Source organism: Phymastichus coffea, unplaced genomic scaffold (assembly GCF_024137745.1).
Source record: "Phymastichus coffea isolate CEN01 unplaced genomic scaffold, Cenicafe_Pcof_1.1 PCOF00025, whole genome shotgun sequence".
Lineage (NCBI taxonomy): Eukaryota > Metazoa > Arthropoda > Insecta > Hymenoptera > Eulophidae > Phymastichus > Phymastichus coffea.
Window position 1 is genome coordinate 4,185,585 of NW_026706836.1, and position 20,284 is coordinate 4,205,868.

Consider the following 20,284-nt stretch of genomic DNA (forward strand, 5'->3'; position numbering starts at 1 on the left):
TTATAATAGGCTTAGGGAAAAATGTAAATAAGAATCGCACGCGGAAACAGTATATTCAAAACGGACGAGCTTGGTCGTGTACTCTTACTTTGGCCATCCTAGCGAGTTGACGTGACGACCTCCGCTAACGTGCGATTTGACTTCGTCGTTAAACAAGGAAAATCGCCTGAAATACCTTGAAACACCCTATTCTATTGGGCCAAAGTGAAGGCAGCTAGAGTATTGTTCTCCGATGCATTACTTTAATCGGTAATGCGTACGAGTATAATAATACAAAACACGCAAATTTCCTTAATCCAGTTACTTGAAAATTCCTAACGCAAACGACAAAGCTATTCGTTTGCTTGACGGAAATCCATTTGAATATCCTGGCCTATTATATTAAATTCGTGAGAACTTCGGGTCTCAAACAACCCCGACTCACCAATAATAAGTCACAATAATTTATAACGTTTTCTGAAGAGTAACCTTTTCTTGAGGATTTGATTGACTTAATATTTTTTTATTATAAATTCAATTTCATACAATACGGAAACTCATTAGCCTTCTTATATATATCTAATATTGACTTCTATGAAATTAAATTGTAAAATATACATTATAAGTTATTTTTCTTACCATCAACATCGACTTCAGCTATTATTTGTCGCAATGTTTCATCATTCAATTCATGTCCTAACATTGAAAGTATTGTACCTACCATATCTGTTCCAATACATCCTTTTTTTTCATGATCAAATGCATCAAAAGCCATTTTGAGTTCTGAAAAATTATAAATTATAAACTATTTATAACACATTATAGAAAGAATTTATAGAAAGAAAATAATTGCTCTGAATATGAAGTATACTAAATAAATACGTCAATAGATACCGTTGTATTACTACTTAATCGAGATAAGATTTATCAATGAGAGTAGTTTGAAAACTTAGAGACACGAAGTGTGGAACATGAAAATATCTGACTCTTGATCTATTATTTGATTTAATGGCCTATTCCAAATGGATTCACCAAACAAAAAAAATTACACCTTCGATTATTTTTAAACTTCGAGGTCATAATCTACATCAAATATCACAAGACACATGTTTTTTCTTTTTTCCAAAAACGTTTTTCAAGCCCTGTGGTGCCATGGCAATGTTGAAACCCTAAAAGTGTTTCTTTACAAATGAAAATTCGCATTATTTTCAAATGGCTTCCAATTACATCAAAATAATCGTATTGAAACTTTTTTTTAATAGGCAGAATTTTATGTTTTTTTTTTCGACTTTGAATAACTTAACCCTTATGTGTGCACCCAACTTTGTCGAAGTTAATGCGCATCTGGGTACCCGAGTGCCCACCTCTAGTTTTAAAGTTTTTGAGCGCAGATTTGAATGGAATCATTTCAAATCGATTTAGTTTATTAAACAAACATACATGGTAAGTATTCGAGTTATTTATAAGACATTTACCATGGCTTATACATCGCAAAGACAAATCGGAGCAGAGACCTCGAGCGCTCCTCAGGTGGGCTAAGGTCAATTTTGGCCTTTAGCAGACGGTAGGTGCGCTAAATGTTTTTGGAATGATAGTATAGTAGCATTACTATACTACAGTAGTATACGAGTCTGCAGAAACGCACCTGCACCTCAGTCGGAAGCGTCTATTCGAAAGGGAAAGACGTAGTTTGAAAAGGCAGCTGCTTACCGTTGGAGCTCAACTGGCACGACGCTGGCGTAAATGGCGATTTTGTTTGATTTAGCATCGAAAAATATTGTTTATTCACAATATTATTAATTTTTCATTATGGAAGAGCAATTATCCTCTACTTAATTCAAAAGGTAAGCATTATTTTGATATATCATTTCTGTAACTTTTCAAATTGGTTTTCCGCTCTCTAACCTCTAAATCTCACTATTGTAATAATAAACGGTTTGTAATAATGAAATTGTTTTTTTACATTTAAAACGATTCGTGCTAGGCAGAAAAAGTACCTAGATGAACTGCTAGGGAAAGATAAGGAGTCTTCCGGACTTGAAGAAGACAGCGATGACGAAAACTGGCTGCCAAGCGACGCGCTAGCCGATGAGCCAACCACAGATGCAGCGACTGATAGCGAGGCCTCTGGAAGGGAGGAAGAGAGCAGTGAAACTGATGAGAGCAATACCGAGGATACAGCTGCAACTATGTCAGCGGGGGATCAAGCAGCAGGTAGCGAAAATGCACATCATTATGTAGCAAAGGATAAAACTGGTTGGGAGAAATCGGTGCCTATCATCCGCCAAACTCCTTGTTATAATAAGGTTCATCAAAAGAGCGGCCCACATAAATCAACAGAAACTTTGTCAATAGTAGATACATTTAAGAAAATATTAACTGTGGAAATGATTGATATGATTGTACGTTACACTAATCAGAAAGCTAAGAAGGTCTATAACAAATGTAATGCTAAGGAAACGAATTTGTGTAGATCGTGGCAGCCCGTGACATCACCTGATATCCGATTTATCGTGCAGCAATTGGTTATAGATTTCGTTTGATTATTCACTTCGATGATGCTAATACATGCCACACTTGCGCAGAAAAGGACAAAGCTGCTCCCATGCCTGACTTATGGACAATGTTCAACGACAATTTGAAAAAAATGTACAGGCCAACTGAAAATGGCCTAGCCGGATAAGATGGTCGAAACTGCCCCCAACGGTTAAGCCAAGCGGAATATGGCATCTTGTAGGGCTTGATTAGAAACTCTTTTGACCAAATTTTCAGACCCCTAGGTGGCCAGGGGCACCCTGAAGGTCCAAAAAAGGATCAAACCGTTTTTTTGAGATAACTCGGCTTCTATAATAGCTAACGGAACCAGCTGAACGGCAAAAAATTTGTCTTAGAAAGATCTATATACTAGAATTTTTCCAGATTTTTTGGCGCCAAATTCAAATTTTTAGAACGGTTTCTAATTTTTAAAAATTGAAAAAAAAAAAACAAAAAATAACTCCGAGCTTGAAAAAACTTATTTTGTTTATTTTATATTCCTCTATATACTCAAATTTTTTCAGATTTTTTCAAGTGGTGGAACATCGATAAAAAAATTAATAATCATTTTTCGATCATTTTTCCTACGTTTCCGACGTTTCACTCAATTCCATCGATCGAAAATCATTCATTTTTCTATATTTTGTCAATTCTATAGTTACTGCGGTTATATATGATGTCTTTATACCATCTAAATGTAGATTGAAATTGAGTTACTGAATGTAGGTCCTTAGTTTGGAGTCTTTGTCTTGAAAACGCGTAGAGATTATTTTTTGCAAATAATTGTATTTCTGATATCAATGAGGCATTTTGCCTTGTGATGTCTCCGGGTAAGATGGCGAATACCTGGGGTCAAAAATGTACAGGATTCATATGGAAGTCGGATATACTATCTGGTTCAGCATTTTTTCTGTCTTGGGAGGCCGAAATTAGCGGGTTATCGACCGAGCATTTCGGCCCGCAAGACATAAAATGTCTTATGGAGCTGGAGATTCCTTCAAGTTGAGCTGCTGCATCTATTGAATGTGAAGTTTTTACTAGTATCGTTATTTTATACACATTCCAAAGTGAATGATTGATTCTAATATTCATAATTTTATATACAAATTATTTCACTCTTGATTGCTGTGTTTACGTACTGTAATTCAGTATAAATGTATCAATTTGTAATAACAACATGATCTGAAAGAAAGTGGAATGCGGACTCGACCTGAAAAAACGGACCGGTCGAATTTATTAAACAAACTCTTGACAGCCTTAGACCTAGGTCAAACGTACATACTTCCTGCATCAAATCAAATAACAACCGGCCTTTGCAAAAAAAAATGTTTTGTAACTGAAGGTTTCCTTTTATGTAATGAAATCCATTTTATTTAATATACAGTGAATCAGTGGAATTTATTTTCAAGAAGAAAATAATCTATAACAATAATAATAGATTCAGGATTTGAGCATAGGTGTGTAGTTTTTAATTATTTATGTGACTATTTTTCAATAAAGTTTATGAAGCATATTAAGAAATTATCATTGAAATCAATATGTACAGAAAAGATGGAATATATTTATTTATTTTACAGTAAATAAAAACTCCAAGTTTCTTCTCTATTAATAGTATTCTACCTTTAATACGTTTATATTCATTCAGTAAATTATTGAATACATTAACTGAAACCATGTATCTTTGTTTGTTTATTATAATTTCACTACTCTTTGGTATTTGTAAGACTTCAAATCGGGTGTTCTTTTAGTTGAGCTATAACAAAAATAAAATATCCAATTTTTTTATTAAGCCTTACATGTTGATATTCCACTTCATATTAAAGTCAAAATTCCACCCTAGATAATAACAACTTCCTGTTAGTTTTATTCTATTATTTGCTATAAATATATTCTAATCAATGGACACATTGTTACTGCGTACCAAAAAAACAGAAGTTATCAACATTTTGATTCTTACAAAATCAAGTGTCATCTGCATATGTCATAATAAGATGATCAAGTTGAACAAGAAGATCATTAAGAGGACCAGCTAGTGTTAAAGCTAAAATTAACGAAATAAATATTCAAAGTAGAATTATTGAGAATTGTATAGTAATGAATTTTTACTTCTGACATAGACTCCGTAACCTACTGTTTCATATACTTACGTATGTCTAGTTACTGGTGGTATAGCTGGGAATGTCTTGCCAACCAATTATTACCAACAATCATTTTTCGTAGACTTTCGAGAAATCTCTCTGGGCTAGATTATTTTGCATGGAGGTTTCATACACCTTTTTTAAAAACTCAACACTGAAGAAAAATAATTTTAAAGTATGTGCACTATGTTTTACTAATTTGATTTATGAATCAGAATCTTGTCGCTATATACTTCTTGAGCTATATATTCAGTTTAAATTGATCATTTTTAATGTTTATACGATGCTCCACCATGAAAATATCAAATATATCCAATATAATGTATTCGACCAAACATCTTTGGTTTCTAGTCAGAAATCTAAAAGTCTTTCCTGACAATCAACTTTTATTGAACTTCACACATGTATTCTACATATAAAAAGAAGAATTTTGGTCACCTCCAGAATTTCTTAGACCATTTCAAACCCAAGTTATTGCTGATTAAAGGTTTTTTAAAACCAATTTTCAAAAAGTTTCATGCCTCTACTACTTTGAGCAAAAAAATTGCTTGAAGGCTCATTTTCTTCCTTCAAATCAATAGAACAAAGTCTTAGGTCCCAATTTTTTTCCAGGTATTTTTTACAGCAAACTAAATCAAAGGATATCAAGCAATTACATAGAAAATACTATTTTTCAATATAATTAATCTTTAAATTCTGTATATGGATAATTCTAGGCTATTTCGATTGACTTGTAACCCTTAGGTTACGGATTTTTTTTTAATTTGGCACAATTGTTGTACACATAAAACTGAGATTTTTCCCAAATTTTGGAGACGATACATTAATTATATCAAAAGTTATTAACAATTAAAGAAAAATGATAAAAAATTTTCAAACAGCTATATTTTAAGAACTAATAAAGATATCGAAGTCGGATTTTTTTCAAAATACTTATAATGCCTTAAAATTTCGAAATAATTACAACAATAAACAATAAAAATTTTTTTTCGAAAGTTATTAACTTTTTGTTTAAACAATTGCTAATATCTCAAAAAGTATATTTTTTTTTTTAAAAATTCTTGCTCCTACGTATTCCTGAGGATTTTTGCTATCGAAATCAATCATAAAATTCAAGGGCCCGACATATCGGAAAGCGTAGCCCTAATCAAAAGAAGACGCCTCGGCGTAAGGCTGCGGTAGCGCTCCAGCGGACTCACGGTCGAAAGGTACTTTAGCTTTAATCTAAAAAACTAATAAAGATACCGAATCGGAGTTTTTCCAAATTACTTATAATACCTTGAACTTTCGAAATAATTACAACAATAAACAATAAAAATTTTTTTTCGAAAGTTATTAACTTTTTGTTTAAACAATTGCTAATATCTCAAAAAGTATATTTTTTTTTTGAAAAATTCTTGCTCCTACGTATTCCTGAGGATTTTTGCTATCGAAATCAATCATAAAATTCAAGGGCCCGACATATCGGAAAGCGTAGCCCTAATCAAAAGAAGACGCCTCGGCGTAAGGCTGCGGTAGCGCTCCAGCGGACTCACGGTCGAAAGGTACCTTAGCTTTAATCTAAAAAACTAATAAAGATACCAAATCGGTGTCCGGTCGCTGAGGCGTCTTCTTTTGATTAGGGCTACGCTTTCCGATATGTCGGGCCCTTGAATTTTATGATTGATTTCGATAGCAAAAATCCTCAGGAATACGTAGGAGCAAGAATTTTTCAAAAAAAAAATATACTTTTTGAGATGTTAGCAATTGTTTAAACAAAAAGTTAATAACTTTCAAAAAAAAATTTTTATTGTTTATTGTTGTAATTATTTCGAAAGTTGAAGGTATTATAAATAATTTGGGAAAACTCCGATTCGGTATCTTTATTAGTTTTTTAGATTAAAGCTAAAGTACCTTTCGACCGTGAGTCCGCTGGAGCGCTACCGCAGCCTTACGCAGAGGCGTCTTCTTTTGATTAGGGCTACGCTTTCCGATATGTCGGGCCCTTGAATTTTATGATTGATTTCGATAGCAAAAATCCTCAGGAATACGTAGGAGCAAGAATTTAAAAAAAAAAAATATACTTTTTGAGATATTAGCAATTGTTTAAACAAAAAGTTAATAACTTTCGAAAAAAAAATTTTATTGTTTATTGTTGTAATTATTTCGAAATTTTAAGGCATTATAAGTATTTTAAAAAAAATCCGACTTCGATATCTTTATTAGTTTTTAAAATATAGCTGTTTGAAAATTTTTTATCATTTTTCTTTAATTGTTAATAACTTTTGATATAATTAATGTATCGTCTCCAAAATTTGGGAAAAATCTCAGTTTTATGTGTACAACAATTGTGCCAAATTAAAAAAAAATCCGTAACCTAAGGGTTACAAGTCAATCGAAGTAGCCTAGAATTACCCATATATTGGTTTTGTTTGAAAGCAATTCAATCCACCATTTTTCCAAAACCAAGACTTTGTTCTATGGGTCTTGAGGAAGAAAATGAGCCTCCGAACAATTTTTTTTGTCAAAGTAGTATACCTACGCAAGGATTACACAGGCCCACAAAAAAAATGAACTTGGATGTCCATCGACAAAACCCATGTACTCCTACGTATTTTTGCGCGCTGAGTCCGAATCTGGCATTCGTTTAACCTCAGCACGTCGGGTTCAAGGGCATTTGAAGGTCACATTGCAGAAATCAGCAATAACTAATACAAGACATCTGTCTGTTAAGTTTTTGGGGTCGCTGAGTTTAAATCCGGTATTTGTTTTTCTCCATGAGGTAAGTTTGAAGGTTAGTTCAAGGTCAAAGCTGTTTACTCTAGGAAAAATGAATTTTTGACTGCAGATTCTGAAAGAGCGGGAAATTTTACGTCCAGATACATATTCAATTTTTTTTAATATAACCCTCAAGGTCATGTGAAGGTCACTTAATCTTGTTGGATGGAGGATTCGTATGACAATAAGATAATGGAATTTCATGGGGCAAACTACCATGTCGTTATGTTTTCAGGGTCGCCGAATCCAAATCCGCGGTGTTCGTTTGTCTCCATCAGGCCGCATTGAAGGTCGTTTGAAGGTCAAATCCTCGACAATTAGTGAAATCGAGTCAAGTTATCATTCTAACATATTTTTTGAGCATCTGAACCCAAATATAAAGACCGCTTAATACCTCAGGGTCAAAATCAAGGTCATCCCAAGGTCAAATATACATTTTTTCATTAAAAAAAGAAAATTTTGACCACAGATTCAGAGAAAATGGAAAATCTTACATCTAGCTGTGATCGTTACTTATTTTTTTGATCACACTCCCGAAATAATCGTGTGCCGCAACCCAGGGTACCTCCACGTGGTGACGGCGGAAAACGGCTTTTTTTTTGGCTTTTTGTTTTCCGGCAAAACCCTGGGGTGAAGGCATGATGCCGTCATGGTTGGCACACGAAGAGGTACGATGCAGGGTTTCGGATGCCCAGTATCGGCGATTGGTCAGGATGAGCAAGCAGGTCCGCAATCGTCGTCATCATGCGACTGCAGCTCTACAGTGGTTGGAAACTTGGTCTCTGTAGAGTACAACAATACAAGAATACGCTCTAATTCTCATAGTTGTAAGCAAAAAGTGAATTCCTTTTGCTATGTGTGTGGCAAATACTTTTTGAAAAAGTCGGATCTTCGCAAATTCACAGATGATTTGAAACTAGTATACGATGAGTGTTTCGGTTGTAAAGTCACTGATGGTGAGCAAGATTGGCTGCCACAATTGATATGCAATAGCTGTAGGCTGATGTTTAGCCGGTACAAAAAGGACAAAACTCCATTAAAATTTGTCAAACCTATGGTTTGGAGTGAGCCAGAAAATGTAAAGAATTGTTATTTTTGTATGACAAAAACTATAGGTTTTAACTCATCTAATGTCCACAAAATTGTATACGCGAGTGTGTCTAGTGTAATCAAGCCGTTTATAGCTCCAACAGAAGAAAGAGATACAGATGTAGAAAGTGACCTTTCTTCTGCACTTACTGAATTAGAGATTTCTAGTTCTGATGAGGCCGAGAGTGAAAGAGAAGAAACGGACGAGAGTAATGACGAGTATGTGCCATCTGGATCACAAACAAAGATAAAAGGAGAATTTGATCAGAAAGAACTTAATGACCTAGTTAGAGAGTTAGGCTTATCAAAGGAGGGAGCAGAGTTGCTTGCTTCGAGGTTGAAGGAAAAAAATTTACTGACGAAAGGTACTAAATGTTCTTACTATCGGAATAGAGAAAAAGACTTCAGAAAATATTTCTCTACGGAGAATGATCTCGTATTTTGCAACAATGTTAAGGATCTGATGAACGAATTTAAGAAGGATGTTTATAAATCTGAGGAATGGAGATTATTTCTGGATTCTTCTAAGCGAAGCCTGAAGGCTGTATTATTACATAACACTAATAAATATTCTGCAATACCTCTGGCCCATTCGGTTACCCTGAAAGAAGATTACAAAAATGTTGAGTTGGTATTAAATAAAATACAGTACAAGAAACACAACTGGCTAATCTGTGGTGATCTCAAGATTCTTACCATCATGCTAGGTCAGCAATCAGGCTTCACAAAGTTTCCATGTTTCTTATGTATGTGGGATAGCAGGGATCGTAAGAATCATTATGTAAAAGCAGAATGGCCTGATAGATCAACGTTCGAACCCCGTAAGGATAACATCATTAACAAGCCATTAGTAGAGCCATCCAAGGTCCTTCTTCCTCCTCTCCATATTAAACTTGGTTTAATAAAACAATTCGTTAAAGCGTTGAATAAAGAAGGGCTATGTTTCTCGTACCTGGGAACAAAATTTCCAAGAGTATCTGACGCTAAATTGAAAGAAGGTATATTTGACGGTCCCCAAATCCGCACATTGTTAAAGGATGAAGCATTCATAGACAAGATGGACGATAAAGAGAAAGCAGCATGGATTAGCTTCAAGGATGTAGTGGAAAATTTCTTAGGGAATCACAAGAGCGAGAACTACAAAAAACTAGTTGAAGACTTACTTAAAAATTACAATAGTTTGGGTTGCTTGATGAATTACAAGCTACACTTTCTTCATTCACACTTAGACTACTTTCCACAAAATCTTGGAGATTATAGCGAAGAACAAGGGGAACGGTTTCACCAAGATATTAAAGTAATGGAACAGCGATACCAGGGCCGGTGGGACATAAATATGATAGCGGACTTTTGTTGGACATTGAAAAGAGAACATATTATCGACGGAAAGAAACGAAAGCGGAATCCCCTACATAGATCATTCGAAGATAAAAGAACAAGAAAAAAAAGAAAATCATGAGTTTTGTAATACATGATACCCATGTCTCCATATGTGGCTGTTTGTCATGCGACGATTAGTCAGCTTCAGTATTTTTCTCAAATACTAATTTATGGCACATAATTCACTAATATGTGAAATTTTCTATTTTTCATGCAACTGTGGTCAAAATTTCCTTTTTTTAATAAAAAAAATGTATATTTGACCTTGGGATGACCTTGATTTTGACCCTGAGGTATTAAGCGGTCTTTATATTTGGGTTCAGATGCTCAAAAAATATGTTAGAATGATAACTTGACTCGATTTCACTAATTGTCGAGGATTTGACCTTTAAACGACCTTCAATGCGGCCTGATGGAGACAAACGAACACCGCGGATTTGGATTCGGCGACCCTGAAAACATAACGACATGGTAGTTTGCCCCATGAAATTCCATTATCTTATTGTCATACGAATCCTCCATCCAACAAGATTAAGTGACCTTCACATGACCTTGAGGGTTATATTAAAAAAAATTGAATATGTATCTGGACGTAAAATTTCCCGCTCTTTCAGAATCTGCAGTCAAAAATTCATTTTTCCTAGAGTAAACAGCTTTGACCTTGAACTAACCTTCAAACTTACCTCATGGAGAAAAACAAATACCGGATTTAAACTCAGCGACCCCAAAAACTTAACAGACAGATGTCTTGTATTAGTTATTGCTGATTTCTGCAATGTGACCTTCAAATGCCCTTGAACCCGACGTGCTGAGGTTAAACGAATGCCAGATTCGGACTCAGCGCGCAAAAATACGTAGGAGTACATGGGTTTTGTCGATGGACATCCAAGTTCATTTTTTTTTGTGGGCCTGTGTTATTTTTAAAAATGCCTTTAAAAAAACCTTAAAATATTAATAAATTGGGTTTGGCATTGTCTAAAAAATCCTGCAGGTAACCAAAAGTCTTCTTTTTTCATGTGCATACACACAAAGTTTCAAGAAAGTTGAATGTTAGGAAAAAATTTTAGGATGTTGGTCAAATCAAGTAGCAACCCACCTTAATATGATTTCAGTTGTAATTTCACTTTTCAAAAATATTCAAAAATATTCATGAAGATCCACTTCATTTCCATTCGAGTTTTGTTGAATAAAACCTGTAAATAATAACAAAGCACTCACAAAGAGTCATATTCTACCTATTATTACAATACTAGAGTTCATCAATACTTATCTGAATGGGTGTCATGTTTTTGAGTATACATTGAAAACTGTACTTGTCTTATTACTGAAAACAATTAACTCACACAATAATATTAACAAACATGCGAAGTGTGCAATCTATTAAGAAGAGTAAAAGACAAGATACTGTAAACAGTAAATATAATGACATGTCCAACTAACCTTAATGCTACAGGGGGTCTAGGCAGAGTGTGGCCAAACCGCGTCTCTCGCACTGATTAGTCGAGCCAGTTTTGGGATATTATGGCGTCCATCCCCATGCATTAGTATATCTATATATATAGTGCAGCTTCGTTTCCAGTATGTTTACGTTATGGACTGAAACTATTGACGTTGATTCTTGTTGATTTTTACATTCGCATCGATTTAGTAATTTAGTCAAGTACTTGATAAAATAAAATGATGTGTTGAAAACAATATTGCACCTCGCTGACATTGATGCAAATGCTTTGATTTGCATTATTTATTATGTATTTCTATATATATCCTTATTTCTATAGACGTAGATGGTTTATTTTTGCACTGAAGTTCCATTTCAATATTCATTCTTTTTCATGTAGTGTATTAATCAGATGAATAATCAAAAAGTGAAACCCTGCATTGAAACTAAAACCTAAAGGTATTTCATTTTGGCTTGCGCGCGCTCGTATGACGTCTCATTTGAGACCATATGGCGGCCATTGGCCACACTCTGCCTAGACCCCCTCTACTTAATGCAATCCAACAGACCTTTATTATTGTGTGACAGATCGAGACGTCACGTGTCGTAATGGGCATGAGGTATGATCGTATGGATCAATTTATTGTATTTTAATAGTGTAGAACCTAAATCATTTCTTGATGAAATTAAGTCAATTCCCATAAATATATTTTTTAGATAAACCAACGCCCCATGATATAAAACTTAATGTTTCATCCGTTTTCTATTTCTTTCTACTATAAAACTCAATATGTTTTATATAAGTGATTTCTATTCAATTTCAGGTTCATTATGTCTTCCACTACAAATACAAAACAACGTTACAAAAATTGTATTAGATGCAACTTGAATGAAAGAAAATCAACGGGCTACAAAAGGTTTATTCAATCACAATCTGTGGTGAATGATTTGAAAAAATGTCTTAACGTTGATGCTGAAATTGACGATTTTATCTGTAGCAAGTGTTACGCTGTTTTTTCATGTACAAGGAGTAGGTTGACAAAAGAAGAGGCGACAACAACAAATCAGTCTGAAGATAGAGTATCCCAATCGTTCAGCCAACTATCTGTTTCTTCAACAAATTCGTCTCAACAAACTGATCCTGGAGATCCTCCTATATTGTTTACTGAACGAAAGATAGTCGAGGAAGACGAAATAGAATTACCTATACCAAGATGTATTGCCACACATAAATATTGCTGTATATGCAGAAAAGATCGTAATCTTATGGCAGTACCAATGGAAGCCCGGTTGCAAGTTTTCACTGTGAGGAATATTTTCATTCCCGCTGGTAATCGATGTTGCAAAGATCATCTTATTAAAAAACGTTTATACGAAGAAGTTATGAATAACATCATAGCAACATCTAATGTTAGCAGTATGAAAGCTTCTGATGTTTCTAATTTTTTACAAAAGTTCAGAATAGATGTTGATAAAGAGCTTACTGTCAAAGTTGGAGATTTTTCTTTACCTGAAAATCGTCTCATCATTTTCACGGGCTTGACATGGGAAAATCTTTTCGAACTGCGTGCAATGATGACATCACTACGTAATTCAGATTCTCGAAATGTCACTCAAGCCATCGTCGTATTTTTATTCAAATTGCGAACAGGCAACTCTAATAACGTTATTTCTTCTGTGCTCGGTTTGGAGCGTCCTCAACAAGTGTCTAATTTTTCAGCTTCAGTATTAGAATCATTTGAAAAAGATGTGCTACCATCTCGTTTTGGTATAAAAGCAGCGAACTGACAGTACTTGATAGAAAATCACACTGCTTCAGTCGCAAAATTATTACACGTTTTTTAACGATAGTTAACTGGGTTTAGTATGTGACGGTACATATCTTAGGCATGAAAAAAGTACAAATAACGAATATCAACGTAAATCGTATTCAGGTCAAAAAAAAGTTCCGTTGTGCAAACCCTTTACAATTTACACAACTAATGGTTATATAGTAGACATGTTGGGCCCGTATTATGACAATGTTAACGATGCAAAAATACTTGAAGATATTTTTAATAATACTGAAGGTTTAGTCACTCTTTTAAGGCCTGGTGATAAATTTTTTTTGGACAGAGGTTTTAGAGATGTTATTTGTGTAACAAAACTCGTTCCTTTGTTACCAATTCTTTTGCGGGGTAAGTGAGGCACTTTCGCTCATGACAATTGAGGGAGAAGAACGAGGGGAGGTTGATAAATAAATTATACAAAGACAGGAATCAAATCTCACTTACAACCTATTATTATCAATAATTATTCACACTGAACATACGCGCGCATAACATAATCTAAATTACCGACCAACAAACTGCAAATAGAACAATAAACTACTTAATATAATCACAAATGAACATTTCGCATTTCACTAATACCTAATCGCGTACTTAACCTATTACAAACTTACTTAAAACTACGCGAACTAATACCGGGTAAATTGCCCTGCACGTGGGCGTCTGGACAATTCACCGGTCGCAGCTTACGTCACTATGAATTAAACCTAGCGCGAACTTTCAGATAGCCGGCACGTGAGTGCAAGGCTATCTCTTTTCACGCGCACCGGTCGTCGCATCAACAGAGAGAGAGAGTGTAGAGAGAAAGAAGAAAAGGAAGGCTTGACCTTTTATCTCCTGTTCCTCACAACGTCGAGAATCCTGAGCGATGTGCTGCCGCAGGAAGTACCGGGTGTCGTCGCTGGTCAGATCGTCGCTAACCGCTGTCGCTGACCAAGTATCCGTAGGTGACGTTGACTCTCTTGGCAGGTGGGCTGGCTGCAGTTGCTGGCAAAGCCGTTGCCGGTAGGGTTGATCTTCCTTCCTTCCGGCTATCCCAAACTGCTCTCTCTGCTGGGCTCGGACTTCCGCACTCTAGTAGGACTAGGCTTCAACTCCCTCACTCTAGTAGGTCTCGGCTGCGACTCTCCTCACGCACTAATTCTTGCGCGCATCTTGCAGCCGCTCAGCGGCGCTCGCTCCTCTCCCTACCTTGACCTATTAGTAAGGCGGCACGCGACGCGTCGCTTATCGGTCACGCGTTGCGCGCCTACCAATCCCTGCATGGGCCTGATACTCTCTCTCTCTCTTTCTCTCTCACTCTCTCTCCGCGCTCTTCAACTTTTCTTGCGCTCAACTGCGCTGGCTCGTCCTTGGCGCTGAAACAAAAGGCGAAGTGTTAGACGCATACTTAAATGCGCCCAACGTTGGCCACCACGCCTAGCCGAGTGGGGGAGGGAGAAACGCGGACGAGAGACCGGCACACGGCCTGATCTCGTCACACCCCCTTCCAAGGCCAAAGTTCGCACCCGCGAACGGCCTGACTCCGTTTCTCCCTCTCTCTCTCCCTGTCGACCGGCAATGGCAACCAACGATAGACGCTAAATTATATCATAATATCTTAGACTTAGCTTAAATCATAATTAATTCTAAGATGGTAACAACCATATCAACTAAGAGCAAAATCTAACAAACCCAATAGTCTAATCCGAGTGATATGCTTAACCTTTCGTCATAGCAAGCCGACTAATCCACTGCGCCAAGATCGCGACTAACTCAGTACTCAATTAAACCAAGAATCTTACCATTTACTGCCGCTCCAACGACTCCAAATACCGGAGCCTGAGCGTTCGAAGCTCCTACGCCGAAGGAAACGAGGCACTTGCCCCGGATAGTCTTTGGCCGGCATCATCAGTCGCCTCGGACCCAATCACCTCGGCGCTCCGATCGCTCGGCTCACCCGCGGGGACCGACGCTTGCTCCGTCCGCGACGCGACTTCCATTCCCAGATTCTCAGCCGAACCGGCTTCAGTCCCGGCTCCCTCTGCAGCAAGCGCCTGTGACCTACGCGCGAGCTTAGCGCGAAAACGCTTGCCACATCGGTGCCTGGGCTTTATAGCCTTGGGCTCCCCGACGGAGGATTCAGGGCTGGCTACCTCGGGCATTGACCTAGAAACTTCGAGCTCCGGCTCCACAGTCTTTGGCTGTGTCGCCGGGAGCTCTACTGGTTCGCCCGGGCGAGCCCGAACCCTTACCTCCTCCACCGATCGTGCGCGCGCCTGGTCTGCCATGAAGGAGTCGCGGCAACGCGGACAATCTTGCACGCGGACATCGAGTCGCCCACAGTTCCTACATACCGGACGCGAGAGAGGCGGGTTCCTGCAGGCCGACCTGGGATATGACCCCGTTCTGCAATTAAAACAGCGGAACGAGGGCACGTCCAATTTCTCATCCCAGAGGACCGGAGCCAGGTTTTGCAGGAAGCTACCTCTTACCAACCGAAACCCTGTTTCGTCGATCCAACACGGCGACGCAGAGGACGAGGCCGGGCTCGCTACCTGAGGAGTCAGGACAGGTCGTACCGGCCTAAGGATTGGTCGCTCTGGCACAACCGGCTCCACTCTTCGTGGGGTCGGCGGCACCACCACTTCCATCCTTGTGCCTGCCTCTCCCGTCTTCTCGGTGACTATGCTCGCACTATCTCCCGAGGCTCTCCCTTTGCCAACAGCCAACGAAACCGGTGACTGGAGGGCGCCTGTTGCCTCAGCTACGGCTCCCTCCGCCATCTTGGGTAGAGTTGGTGTTGAACTGAAGGATGGCCTCTCAAAATTACACGCGGATAGATTAAAACGCATTGTGCGTTTCCTCCTACCTGAATTCTAGCGAGCCTCGGCCTCCTTCCTTCTCTCGTCCTCCAAATACCCCGCTGGGTAGAATTGCGCGGGCCCACCCCTGCGGACGAATTGGTACGCGGGGTCTAGCCTCTGTAACGCGAACGGTCTGAAAGGGAGATTAGGATGGACGTGTGGTTGTGGAGCCACTCGAGGCAGTTCCTGCACCGGCATCGCCTCATCCTCGGAGTCGCTTGAACTTAGCACCACCTCCAGTATACCGTTGGTGGCGCCTCGCTTTGTGGGGCTCCAGTTTCCCCTTCCAATAAAAGCCCTCGCGGTACGGCTCCGATTTGCCGCCCTACCCGCGAGATATCCTCCCGCGGCAGCTCGAGAGCCCGGCGATTTCTCGCCTTGGCTACTCGTGCCCGCCTGCGAGAAGACAATTCCCTCTTTTGCGGCGATAACTCTCGACTTCTCGGATGCTTCGCGCATGCAAAGCGTCGTGAGCCGAAACGCTGCCCTGCGACGTACCGCCTCGTCCCATGTACGCGTGGGCGCAGCCAGACGAATTATCGAACCCGCACGGCGATTTCCTGTTAGCAAACGGACCCCTCGCCGGTCGCTCACGAACGGCGTCGGGGGCGAAGGCAAAGGCGGCGGCAAAGGGAACCCCTTCGCCTGCCCGTCACTGTCCCTGCCAACCGACGCCTGTGCCAACTGTGAAACACAGGAGGCAACCTCGACGTCAAAGGAGGCCGCCTGCCCAAGGCCTGAAAACCGGGCGGCAGACTCCGACGCTCGGTCTACCTCCATAGCCTCAGCAATTCCCGCCGAGTTCACCGATGCGGTCACGTCGCCTGTAGGTGTTTGAGCCTCGGCGACTTGAGCGATGCGGCCCGACTCCTGGGTTTCAGCCATCATCACCTCTTGTACCTTTAAAACAGAACAATTCAGTTATTACACCTGTCCTATTTCGCAAACTATTTATTTACCTTACGCGGTGGTATATATCGCTTAATTTCCGAGACGTGTACCCTAGCTGTACGATGCTTAGTGTTCGTCGTTAGCTCGTAGATCTCGGGCGAAATTACTGAAATAATTTCAAACGGTCCGTCAAATTTTGGATCAAGTTTCGCGTTTTTACCATCCGCTGCGCTCGAAAGCGTATGCACTTTGCGCAAAACCAAATCATCTACCTGAAAAAGTACCTGACGCCTACCCTTATCGTAGTGTTTCTTTTGCCTTTCCTGAGCTTCATTAATGTGCCTAGCTACCAAGTCGTGTAATGCATTTAAACGTGATAGCCTATCTTCCCACGCCTTCGTATCTATCTTAACATAGGGGCCTTTGTCTCGATCTCGCGTCTTAAACTCTTTACCGGACGCGGATCCCTACCAAAGTTTAGAAACGACGGCGATACCTTTGTAGACGCCTGAGTCGCCGTATTGATAGCATGACGAAATTCATGCAAATACCTATCCCAGCTCCTGTGATCGGCATCTACAAACATCGCTATCATCGTCTTTAGCGTTCGATTTACGCTCTCAACCGGGTCACTTTGCTGATGATACGCAGGACAAAATATATGTTCGATACCATATTCTCGCAACCTGTCTTGAAATACTTTGTTCCTATATGCCTTCGCATTATCACTAACGATATATTCCGGAGTTTCCCGCCTGAACAGGATTAACTCCTCAAGCGCGGCAACAAGAGCAGGGCCGTCCGCCGATCGTAGTGGTTTCAGCTCGACCCACTTAGTAAATAAGTCTTGAAAAACCACCAGGTATTTAAACCTAGTTTTGCTACGGGGCAGCTCTACGACGTCAGACGCTACTACGGCCCATGGTCTTTCTACCACGCGCTTACCCATTAGACCTTGGGGTACCTGCTGGACTACCTTATACTTCTGACATTGAGAGCACTCACTTACGAACGTCCTCACATCATACCATACTCCTGGCCAGTAATACTCACGAGCAATTCGATCGTAAGTCTTTTCACGACCGAAATGTCCAGCGAATGGCTCGCAATGAGCGTCTCTCAACACCCTTTCTCGGTTCTCCAGCGGCACCACCATGCGCCAACATTCCTCGCGATTAGTTATCGGATCGAGCAGGTGATCGCGCATGAACCGATACAGGACGTTATTCTCTACTCTCCAATTCTCGAATTTCTTCGGTCTTTGAAGAACGTCTTTCACGCGTTGTAGATACCAAGCATTCTGTATCTTATCAAATGCGCAAATCTCGAGTTCGTCCTCAAATTCTCGCGAAAGTGCGTCCGGCACATGGTGCAGCACTCCCTTTCTATGTACTATTTCACAATCCAACTGCTGAAATTCTAGTATCTATCTTTCCAATCGACCTGTAAGTTCGCGTTTATTAAGAATCCTAGTGAGCGCACTATGATCCGTAACGATGACAAAGTGTGAGCCTTCTATATAAGGCCTAAACTTTTTTACCGCAAAAAGTACTGCCAAAAACTCGATTTCGCTCACCGTGTAATTTCGCTCGTGCGCATTCAGCATCCGACTGGCGTAGCATATGGGATGCTCGCCGTCGTCGAATACCTGGACCAAACACGCGCCAACCGCGAAGGAAGAGCCATCGCAGTGCAAGTAAAAGGGACGCGTAAAATCAGGGCGCGCGAGTACCGGCGCCTCCGTTAATGCGCGCTTTAGCCTCTCAAATGCAACTTGCTGTTCTTACTTTCATTCCCATGGCTGGTCCTTTCGGATGAGCTTGGTCAATGGGACCTTTATCTCACTCTCGTGTTCGATAAAACGCGCATACCATCCTACCATACCTAGGAATCGGCGTAATTGAGCTACGTTATTCGGCGCAGGGTAATCTACTATCGGTTTCACCTTGTCGTCGTCCAGACGCAGACCCTCACTATCTAACCTGTACCCCAAGTAAGTTACCTCGGTACAGAAGAAATCGGACTTTTCTAAGTTGATTTCTAAGCCAACGCTTACTAAACGCTTCAAAACTTTCTCTAGCCAGATCACGTGGCTGTTAAAATCTGCACTAACTACTAGCAAATCGTCAAGATACCAGAAAACGTGCGGCTCATACTCTGGACCGAAAAGTGCATCCATGAGGCGCGTGAAAGTAGCCGGCGCATTTACCAAACCGAACGGCATTCGCTCAAACTCCCATAAACCAAGACCTGGGACCGCGAACGCCGTATATTGTTTGCTATTCTCTGAAAGCGGAATTTGCCAAAACGCCGCTCGCAAATCTATTTTCGACAGGTAGACTGCTCCGCGCAACCTATCTAAAATAGCGTCAATGCTAGGCATGGGATACGCGTCTACTTTCGTCACCTTATTTACTGGTCTAAAATCGAGACAGAACCTATAGCCGCCATCCTGTTTACGTACGATCACCGGCGCACTACTCCACTGACTGTTCGATGGCCTAATTATTTTCGCCTTCCATAGCCGCATGGTTTCTTCCTGCGTGAATGCTAATATAGGAGGCGACATTCGGCGCATCGGCGTCTTTATCGGGCGCGCATCGCCTACGTCTATGACGTGCTCGATAACTTTTGTAACCGCCGGAGATTCACCTGGCTCCGGGACAATCCGGCGAACGAGCGTCAAGATTGTCTCTCGTTGAGCCTCCTCGTAGCTGCTTAAACCTGCGCATTCCGCAAAAATAACTATCTCGTTACTATTCTGCTCTGCTAACGGATACCAATCGCCTTGGTCACCTGCCCGCCAAGCGCGATTACCGTAGCTAATATTTATATTCCACGCTATCCAAAAGTCGGCTCCTAAAATCAAGTCGTGCTTAAGCTTAGATACTACCGTCGCAATTAACCAATTCGTTCAACCGCCAATTTCCATACTTAACCTCAAGTCGCCCCACGTTTGCGGCTTCTCGCCTGAGATGCCCTGTACAAAAATCGTAGGCGGCCTTAACCGGTCCTTAAACCGTAAACCAAGATTCGGCCCTACTACCGATACCTGAGCACCTGAATCTAGTAGCGCTGTATAGACTTGCCCGCCTATGTCGACCTTAATAAAGAACCTATTCTCTACTACTGCGACTAACGCTGCATCTGATTCATCTGCCGTTTTCTTCGGGATTTCTGAGTTTCACTCAGACCCTCCCCTCACTAAAACGGAAGGTGCGTCGGCACCGACGACCGAACGTCCAAACAACAAAACCCTAGTATCAACAAGCTCACTTCTATCGCGCATGACCATGACCTTTGTCCCAGCCCGCTCCGACGGGAGCGCAGCGCCTGAGCTCGTTTTCTTACCAACAGATTCTTTCACAGATTCACCCTGATTTCCTAAAGCAACGGCCTTTT

The 20,284-nt window shown here is 40.2% G+C and overlaps 1 protein-coding gene across 1 annotated transcript in view; it reads right to left on the reverse strand.

Moving 5' to 3' along the window:
* The window catches only part of LOC131675534 (troponin C, isoallergen Bla g 6.0101-like), a 224,699-nt gene that overhangs the window by 111,957 nt on the left and 92,458 nt on the right, over nt 1-20,284 (reverse strand). The window contains exon 2 of the mRNA XM_058954547.1: nt 619-762. Within this exon, the coding sequence (XP_058810530.1) occupies nt 619-754 (136 nt within the window). The 5' untranslated portion in view covers nt 755-762. The remainder of the gene's footprint in view (nt 1-618; nt 763-20,284) is intronic.